At 45.7% G+C, this 9,838-nt stretch overlaps 2 protein-coding genes across 2 annotated transcripts; both read left to right on the top strand.

The window, feature by feature from the left end:
- The first annotated feature begins 966 nt into the window (after positions 1-966).
- On the top strand, positions 967-7,869 carry LOC127297009 (uncharacterized). Its single transcript, XM_051327260.2, has 10 exons — positions 967-1,880; positions 2,661-3,848; positions 4,570-5,682; positions 5,843-5,884; positions 6,237-6,313; positions 6,432-6,516; positions 6,607-6,690; positions 6,769-6,870; positions 6,983-7,081; positions 7,492-7,869. Exons 1-10 carry the CDS (start codon positions 1,206-1,208, stop codon positions 7,615-7,617), a joined length of 3,591 nt encoding a protein of 1,196 aa, XP_051183220.1. The 5' UTR covers positions 967-1,205; the 3' UTR covers positions 7,618-7,869.
- A 646-nt stretch (positions 7,870-8,515) lies between these two features.
- LOC127297010 (uncharacterized protein At5g64816) lies at positions 8,516-9,041 on the top strand. The gene has a single exon (XM_051327261.1). The coding sequence runs from the start codon at positions 8,516-8,518 to the stop codon at positions 8,891-8,893; it is 378 nt and encodes a 125-aa protein (XP_051183221.1). The 3' UTR covers positions 8,894-9,041.
- The last annotated feature ends 797 nt before the right edge of the window (positions 9,042-9,838 follow it).

The raw sequence follows: 9,838 nt of genomic DNA, 5'->3' as shown, positions 1-9,838 counted from the left end.
AAAAATTAGTTTGCATTTTTTTTTGAAAACTTAGAAGTGTCACAAAAATGGGGTGCACCCGCAACTTGTTGCAGAATTTCCCCTCTCGTTTTGTGGATGCCTAATTTTTTTGGTTGGTGCACCAACTGAGTTGGCTACGTATCGACCATGAGTGTGCATGATGACCGTGTGTTCCTGGCTTCCTACGCGTGGCGCTTCGATCGGCGCTCCCTTCCCAGGCTTTACCAATTGACGAGAGAGACAAAACGGACTAAGCGTTCTCCACTCCTTCTTCTCTCTCTCTCTCTCTCTCTCTCTCTCTCTCTCTCTCTCTCTCTCTCTCTCTCTTGTCCACTTCCTTTTGATGCGTTGTTCTCTAGTCTTCTCCATCCCGGCGACAGCGTGTACGATAGTCTGGGAGACCAGACCTCCAAAACCTTGCTCGTCGAGATCCTACACAGGGAGGCGGGTGATAAGGATTTTGTAGAGCATCTCGGTGCGACTGCTCGCTGCGGTTCGAGTTCTTCCTTCCCGATTCGTCTGCATCCTCGACCGGTCCGGCTACTCCAACAACATAATGTGCAACATCAACAACATCCATGGTGATGTTGTTGATGGAGCGACCCTCCCCAATCGCGATGTATGTGCTCATCCTATCAAATCTAGCGCAACTACTTGTTTCATATTCAGACCTGTTACATGTGCTTAGTCCAATGTTTATGGTTAATCATGCTGGTGTATCTGTGATATTGTTTTCGGTAATCACATACACTCAAAAATTTCCTAACAATCTGACCGTATGAATCTTGCAATCTTCATTCGACTCTATTCCTCAAGTTTAAATAGCTACTATGGCTAAGGTGAACATCTGCGCCATGAAACACGCCGCGTTCACTCATAGCAAAAACTTACGGCCATGACACGTGTTTCTCGTGGACGGAGTATATCCGAAAGAAAAACGTGCGACCTTGCAACACCGGTCGCGGTTCCGGAACTGAACCAAACTTAGCCGGCCCACAACAACTCGCCCTCCTCCCGTCCCGTGACGCGGCGACCGCCGTCGATCTCATCCCCTTGCCGCCGGCACCACCGCCTCTCTCGCTCTCTACTCCGGCGACTATTCCCGCATGCTCTTCCCCACCCCGCTCGCCTTCCTCCCCAAGCAACCCGACCACCGGCCCCACATCTGGGAGAGAAGCTAATCGCCAAGCTTCCCCGGCCCGGCGATGCTGCGGCGCGGCCTCCTCTCCGCCGCCATCCGCCATGCTCGCCGCCACCCCCGCCTCCTTCCCCGGCCCCGCCTCCTCTCCTCCGGCCCCACCCCGCCTCCTCCATCCCCCACCGCCTCCACCCTCCCCGTCGCGGCACCTCCCGCTCCACGCCACCACCTCGCGCCCCACACCCCCGCCCCGCGCCGCATCCCCCCGCTGCTCGCCCTCTCCGCGCTCTCCCTCGCCGCCGGAACCGCCACCGTCTACGCCACCACCGACAGCGTCGAGGAGACCCTGGCGCGGACGAGGGCGTCCGCGGCGCGCGTGGCGGGGCAGATGCGGCACACGTGGACGGCGGGCGGCGTGCTCTGCAAGTCGCTCATGTCCGTGCTCTCCTCCGCCAACCACGAGGTGCGCTCCGGCTTCGAGCTGCGCGTCGCCGCGCTGCTCGCCGACATCACCGCCGCCAGCGCCGCCCGCCGCGCCGCCATCGTGTCCGCCGGCCGCGGCGCCGTCGTCGACTGGCTGCTCGACAGCATCGTGCGGGGCGCCACGCAGGCCGAGGCGGCCCGGGCGCTCGCCAACCTGCTCGCCGACCCCTGGGTCGCGCCCGCCGTGCTCGCCCGCCCACGGGCCGTGCCATGCCTCCTCCAGTTCATCTTCTCCTACCAGCCTAAGCGCGGCAACAAGGTGATGATGACAGGTGTTGGTTTGGTGTTGTTTCCTTTGCCTGATTGCTCAAATGTAGTTTCGTAGAAGCTTTGCATTCAGTGTAATTCGTTGTTAACCACATTGTGCAAAGTTAGGATGTTCAATTTTTCTTATAGACTTTGTCCATCAATCGATATTGCACTAGCCATGCTCTTTGCTACCTAGAGAATTCTTAATTCCTTATAGCCTGCCTGGTTAACCATATTATCGTGTAAGGTTAGGATACAAAACTTGTACCTACAATTTTAGGATATAGAATTTAATCAATTTCCGTTGTACACATTGACATGATATTGCACCAGCCATTGTCTGTTAGTGAATTCCTGACCCAATGTAGCCTGGTCTGTATAGCTAGGAATCAGGTCATCATGTGCTACATTGCAGGATACAGATGTTGTAACTTTAGGATGTTGATTCAATATGAATATCTGCTTCTCAGATCTTTCTAATACATACTGCAGTATTAGATCTGCAATTCGTTTCTCGAACTGCAAATTAGCTGCACAACTGTGCCTTTTTCATTGACCGTTAAATTAAGAGTACATATTTTACATCGTTGATGGCTCCGTGATCTTTCCTTTCTCCATTCTCTGCATGGGAAGATTTTTCTTTTGCTGACAGAGCAGTGTCTTCAACTTAATTCATCTTCTTTCTAATAGCGTATAGTTGATGAACATTTTGTTTCATGGAACAAATCAGTTTATAGTTTTCATGTTATGAGTTGTTCATACCTAATACATCGCTTTCTTGTTGAAACAGAACTCTAGATATTCTTCATTTGATGGTTTAGACCACTCTAAAGGAAGGAGCATGCTTGTCGCTGCTCTCATGGATATAATCACATCCAACTGTGACAATGCAAATTATTCGTCGTTTCAGCCTTTGTTGCCCGCAGATGCTGATACAAGAGATATTGCAGTAGCCCTTGAAGTCATTGAGCAAGGGGGGATGCATTTTGATGACCATGAGGATAATAGCAGTGATGATGGTGATAGTGGATTAAAGGGGATAGGGATCAAGGTACTTGGTGGAACCACTATATTGGGATTCTCTAGAGAAAATAACTCGCTAGAGATGGGCAACTCAGGTGATGATATCCAGGAAGTTGCGCAAAACGGTAGAATGGAAGCTGGACAGAATAGTAGAGGTCTGGTAATACAAGAGTCTATTAGTGATTCTTCAGACATTGAGAGACTAAGTTCTCATGGTACCCCAGGCCTTTGGGATGATTTACAGAGGGAGCATGTAGCTGTACCTTTTGCTACCTGGGCTCTTGCTAATTGGGCTATTGCATCAGATCTAAACCGCACTCGTATTCAAGAACTTGATAGTGACGGGCATGCTGTCACAACTGCACTGAAGGCTCCGGAAAGAACTGTCAAGTGGCATGGAGCCTTGGTGGCCCGAGCTCTTTTGGAAGACCAGAGCTTGACACTGGCTCCTTCTGTCCCTGATTGGTCCTCGAGTCTTCTTTTAACAGCTTCTCAGGCCACCGAGAATGGCGACATGTCATTGGCGCAAATGTCACTGTCAACTTTCCTATTATCCATGATACGATGTAGTGAGTCAAAGTTTGTGATAAGGCAGAAGGGTCTTCATCTTCTTCGTAATATTGCGAAAAAAATAGAAAATGAAAATAGTCAGAGTAGTATGAAGGAATCATTAGCGATTGCCTTGAGTTCGCTATATTCCGGTGAAGTTCCTTTGTCACTTGAAGAATCTCAAAGATGGTCCGGCGTTCTTCTTCGTTGGCTCTTTGACAAGTCTGTATCAGACACGACACATCTTACGTCTGTAAAAATTCTTTCATCTATACTTGAGGATTATGGGCCATCATCCGTGCCGATTTCTCAGGGATGGTTAGCGCTCGTGCTTTCTGAAATTCTTGGAGACAGCAAGACACAAAATATCAAAGGAACAGCCCCGCCTCAACCAGAGAGAGTGAAGGTTATAAGTCATAACTCACATACTTACCGCAAAATATATTTTGAATGTGTGTGCACTTTGCAGATATATCAACCATGGTAGCAGGGTTGGTTAAAGTAGCTGTAGATTAACGAAGTACACACAAAGCGTCAAATTGATACTAGAATGTCATGTCACCCATAAACATAACATGGTATTTCATTTGTTTCAATCGTAAGTTACATTTGTCATCACTCATGAGCATTGGGGATGGAGCAACAATATTGTTAACAGTTCCTGTATGTGATTTTTGCTACTCCCTCCGATAATAAGTGTCGTGGCTTTAGTTCATTTTTAGTCGAATTTTGAATTTGAACTAGACCCACGACACTTTCTGTGGATCAGAGGGAGTATGTACTTTGATGACACTACAGAAGGCTTCACAGAAAGCTATTTAGGGTAGCCTGGTGGGGTTATCCTGGTGTGTGGATATGTTCTGTACATTATATATGTTTTGATTGGACCGTTCTTTAGAAATACAGACATTTGGTTACAGCAACATTTCTTATTTATAGTGCTGTTCAACCAGCCTGTTCAATATATCTCTGCACTTATTTTTACCTCACAGTATAGCTTAATTTTATAATTATCTGACTTGAGGAATTTACGACTAGATGAGTTGCTACCCTAGCCTTAATGCTACCTTTTCTTACAAATCTTGTTCCTCTTCCTGGTGTCCTAATACAAATTTTATTTTTGACAGAATCAAGTTGATTATCATAATGCTTACACGGCGACTCAGGTCTTGAATCAATTAGCTACAGCTGTTGTTAAATTAGCAAGTGTTCAATCAGGCTATGATTCTGGGTCTGGTGACAAAGTGCCACTTTCCGATTTTCTCTCCCTCGAACCATTTGCTACAGCCCTGAAGAACATGAACAAAAAGAGCCCACCCAAGTTTGATGCAGTTGACTCTGCGTTAGCTACGCTTAAGGGAATAAAAGCACTAGCCGAGCTTTCTTCTGAGGATGTTGTGTGCCAAAAGAGGATAGCTGATTTAGGAGTTATTTCCTTGTTGAGACACATCCTTGTTGGTGACGATTATGAGAAACTTGCTGCAATAGAAGCATATGATGCATCCCGGCTACGAGAAGTACAAGATAAGAATGTTTCTGCTTCTAATGATTCTTCTACTGCTGCTACAACTGATCCCAGTAGTGTACGGGTTCCTCCGGCAGCACATATTCGACGGCACGCTGGGCGGCTGCTTACCATTCTCTCCCTTCTACCCAATTCAAAGAAGGAAATTATTTCTGATGATGTATGGTGCAAGTGGCTTGAGGAATGTGCAAGTGGACGACTTCCTTGCAATGATATAAAACTAAAAAGTTACTGCAGACTAACTCTGTTAAACGTATTCTGCTCTGAGAATCAGAATACAAGAAGTGCTTCTGGTGAATATCCTGATACAGGAAGTGAGAACAAAAGAAAATGTCCTCAGTTTGGAGACGCGCTGTTCTTGCTGAATCCAGAATTACCTCTAGAGGTTCATTTGGACAACAGTGGTTGTGGTATTTCAAGAGATACTTGTAAGGATGATGGATGCGTTGAAGATAGTGCCTCTGAAACTGGAAGCATAGATGATTCAGATACTGCATCCAAATGTGTCTCCCCTTCGGTCGATGTTGTGTTTATCCATGGTCTTCGTGGTGGCCCATTCAACTCATGGCGGATAGCTGATGACAAGTCATCAACTACCAAAGGTGGTCTGGTGGAAACCATAGACGAAGATGCTGGAAAAGAAGGCACTTGTTGGCCAAGAGAATGGCTTTCATCAGATTTTCCCCAAGCTCGTTTCTTGACGGTCAAATACAAGGTTTGTTCTTTAATGCGCCGGTTTTCTCTTATGTTGGGAGATTTATGTTGGTACCTTGAAAAGCTTAACTTTGTCAACATTTTATGCTTCTCATCTGATACCATTCTTGTTCCTTCTTAAATGTTCCAAGATCCTTACCAGTTTCAAATGATTTATGCAGACAAATTTGACACAATGGTCTGGAGCCAGCTTGCCCCTTCAGGTTTGTGTTCTGGACAGTTCAAGTTGTGCATATAATCACACCTTTCCTTTTGTCTGATTATGCCTGGACCAAGCTGTTAGTCTCACAAATACAAAAATAAAGGCACATACAAAAAGATATCCTTGCGGTTCATGCAATTTTTTCTGTACAGATAGATCATGCTATTACATTTTATGTTTCCCCAAAGCTTTTCACCATTGGTATGCAATACAAAAGCTTACATCACTCTAGGTTATAATATTATCTTATCTGAAGTTATGCATGGTCTGAGATATTTTGATATCTTTGGGTGTTGGTTGGCATGTTTTCTTGGCCAAAATGGCATATGTTTGAGATCATATTTGTTGTATAGGAGGTGAGCTCCATGCTGCTGAGGAAGATGGTGGCTGCTGGGATCGGTAGTCGTCCTGTTGTGTTTGTGACTCATAGGTGAGGATGGTTGCTTGGTTTATATTGTTGCTTACACATGGGCTGAAAGCCTGAAACATATGTATCAGCTAAATGAATTAACAAACTAATATTTTCAACCCCATTTTTTTACTTGCAGCATGGGAGGACTGGTGGTTAAGCAGATGTTGCATCAAGCGAAGCTGAACAATTATGACAAGTTCCTGAACAATACAATTGGACTAGTATGTGTTTCGCTGTTCATTCTTGGGATTGTATCCGAGTTCTAACTTAAATATTTTAGGGGAAGAGTTCTAACTCTGTTTATATGGCAGGTCTTCTATAGCTGTCCACATTTTGGCAGTAAACTTGCTGACATGCCATGGCGTATGGGTTATGTGCTTCGTCCAGCTCCTTCAGTACGTTCCTCATATGATGAACTCGCAACTGATGCTTTTCATCCGTTTATATTTTCTGACACTCATTAATTCCCTTAGATTGGCGAATTAAGAAGTGGGTCTCCAAGACTGGTCGAGTTAAATGATTTTGTGCGGCAGCGCTACAGTAAGGGACTTCTTGATGTTCTAAGTTTTTGCGAGGTAAAGGAAAATGTTCTCATAGACTCACACATGCTTTTACTGCCACAACACCAAGTTATCTGTGCTAATTTGTCTATAGAAAAGTTATCTGTGCTAACTTGCTTCTTAACAGAGCGATGTCACACCAATTGTTGAAGGTTATGGTGGTTGGGCATTTCGAGTGGAGATAGTGCCAATTGAATCTGCATACCCAGGATATGGGGAGCTCGTTGTAAGTATCCTATCAGTTGTATTATTTCATCCAAACCATCATGTACAGAGGTGTTATACTTGCTTGTGTTTTGAGGGAGTTGAATGCAACATGTGGTGGTAGGCTCTCCAATCGTAACATGAATAATGATGGAAATAGTACATGTCTGTTCAAATTCAAATATATTTCCAAATATCCTAATAATATGGAAAACACAGGGTTTTATGTGCAATACTGTAGTTATCCCAATGTTACTGAAGACTTGAGAGTTCAGAGTCAGATCCACATTTATAACATGTGATATTATTTTCATTTTGTATGTTGCTATAATTTCCTCCGAAATACTGGCTTGTTGTCAAGCTTAAGAAAAAGCGTGCCAGTTGACGGAACTTGCAATGCAAGTGATTACTAAATCCTATGAATTTGTGCAGGTTCTGCAGGACACTGACCATATAAATTCATGTAAACCGGTGAACAAGAATGATCCTTCATATGCGGAGACTTTGGCTTTTCTGGAGAAAAACTTGAAATTGCGTGAGAAAAAAGCCGAGTCCTAGTTTGTGTTTCTCCCCCGAATGTTGAGCTCCAGTACAGTGTATCACTTGCATGCGAATAGTGCACAGAACTTCCTTGGGCAGTATAGAGGCTTCCCGTTTTCTCAGAGATTTCTTGTACTTTTAGGAGATTTGGGCGGGGTGCTGTGTTTTATGAAGCCCGCGTCCAATTAGACAACAACACGTTGTACATGTAACTGACAAGCTGTAAATAGTGACCCTCTTTTGCTTTGCTGAAATGGTCCATCCTTTGTACGAGTACTGTATATAGTGTCTGACATCTGAACAGGATAGAACTTCAGAGGAGCATGCATTTACATCATGTTAAAATGGCTCCTTATCCTGATGCCAAATTCTTATGTGTGCATTGCTTGTTATGATCAGCGAGACATCCAGTGTGGTTGATATTTGTTTTGTTCTGTTCTGTTGAGAGGTCTGGTCTTTGGTCTGCGTTGCAAAATTTCAACTTTTGTGTCGAGAGAAGAAGCATTGCAATATTTCGAAAAATAATAATTTTTTTCTCCTTGGTTATTGCAATATTGCGTTGGTATTATCGGTAAAGTTATACGGGCCTTCAGCGTGAAATTCGGGCTCGATGCAGCCCAAGTCCAATTCTCAGCATCATCTCTGTCCAGTCTCCGGTCAGGGGCACCATCATCTGTTGTTCCGCCGTTTGTCTCCTCAACTAAAACCCTCGCCCCTCCCCCTTCGCCGGCGGCGACCGACGAGCAAACGACCAGCTCCAGGCAGGAAATCCCCACCCGCTTCTCGCCCTTGATTTTTCTTTGATTCGTTGTGGATTCTTGCCTCGCGATTTGATTTCCCGTCCGACGGATAGGGTCCAATCTGACTCGCGGAGCCTCGATTTACTTATCCATCCACCCCCAGGTTCGCGGCCAGGATGGTGGACGCGTGGTGGCCCGTCATCGCGGCGGCCGTCCCGGCGATCGTGGCCGGGCAGGTCTTCCGCGTCAAGCGGCGGCGCGACGAGGAGCAGCGCCTCAAGGCGGCGCGGGGCCGCGAGAAGAGCTCCGACGAGGTGTTCGTCTGCGAGCGCGTCTGCACCTCCAAGCGGATGCTCAAGAAGGTGGGCGCCTTCTCCAAGGACCCCATCCCGGACACCTGCGTCACCGTCTGCGGCGTCTCCGAGCTCGACGCCTGCGCCGACGCCTGCGCGCGCACCGTCTGCGTCAACCAGCACCAGGTGCCCAACTGGAACGACGTCTGCCTCAAGCGCTGCCAGAGCGAGTGCCTCAAGCTCTCATCCACCATCATGTAGTACTACCTTATCCTGGGGATGCACTGTTTCCTGCTTCACTTTACTTGTTGCTTAGAGACTTCGGAAATCTGTGGCTGTCGTTTATATATCCGGAGGGGGGGATTGGAGTTGAGTGAAATGGCTTATCCTGGTTGTTATGCTCTGTTCATTCCATCGGTCCTTTGCAAATTTGATATATCTGCTGTCTAACCTACCATGTCCTGATATGCTAGGCATAAAACAGGTTGGGTTTGCCCTGTTGGATGAAATACTTACACTATTCAATACCATACGCATTTCCCTGAAATTACTGACTGTAGATCTTTATCCGAGCATGGTACTCACTTATTAGATTTGATGGCCCTGTTGGATGAAATGCTGGCCAGTTGAACTCCAAACATGCTGCCTACAGTTGCTGGCATTGATCTCTATTTGAGTGTTATGCATATTTATTCTTAAATTTGGAGTATTCTGAAATACATTTTGGGGCTATACGCCAACTTTTAGAGTTGTGATCTCCTAGACCTTTTCAAGCTAAATTTTATAGGCATTGTACACAGGATGCTTGCTGCAGTTCCTAGTGCAGCACCGATAGTGCTGATTTTTTTTCTCCTTCAGCTGAACTATTGATTTGTTGACGCTATTGTAGCAGCTAAGGAATATATTTCATGGCTTATTTGTTTCAGCTTTCACAATGCTATGAGCTTGTATATCTGGAACTGATAACAATTCCGCGCTTATCCTGATGCAGTGTTTCCTGTTTCAGTTTGCTGTTTAGAATCTTCAGTGTTTCCTGTTTCAGTTTGCTGTTTAGAATCTTTAGATGGTTGGCTGTCGTTTATATATCTAGAGTATCAGAATAGAGTGACAGGGTTTATCCTGGTCGTCCTGCTGTGTTCATTCCATCATTCTTGCAAATTTGATCTTGACGAGCTTGGTTGTCAGCTAACCTACTGTCTGCGGCAT

Source organism: Lolium perenne, chromosome 4 (genome assembly GCF_019359855.2).
Source record: "Lolium perenne isolate Kyuss_39 chromosome 4, Kyuss_2.0, whole genome shotgun sequence".
NCBI classification, from domain to species: domain Eukaryota; kingdom Viridiplantae; phylum Streptophyta; class Magnoliopsida; order Poales; family Poaceae; genus Lolium; species Lolium perenne.
The sequence above is the reverse complement of the archived record's forward strand: the minus strand, read 5'-3'. Positions and strand labels throughout refer to the sequence as shown.

What these genes read in the sequence shown, in the direction of transcription:
- LOC127297009 (XM_051327260.2), top strand. Translation starts at nt 1,206, where the DNA reads ATGCTGCGGCGCGGCCTCCTCTCCGCCGCCATCCGCCATGCTCGCCGC. An exon ending in TCTTGACGGTCAAATACAAG is followed by an intron (nt 5,683 to 5,842) that starts GTTTGTTCTTTA and finishes TGATTTATGCAG; the next exon opens with ACAAATTTGACACAATGGTC. An exon ending in TGAACAATACAATTGGACTA is followed by an intron (nt 6,517 to 6,606) that starts GTATGTGTTTCG and finishes TTTATATGGCAG; the next exon opens with GTCTTCTATAGCTGTCCACA.
- LOC127297010 (XM_051327261.1), top strand. Translation starts at nt 8,516, where the DNA reads ATGGTGGACGCGTGGTGGCCCGTCATCGCGGCGGCCGTCCCGGCGATC.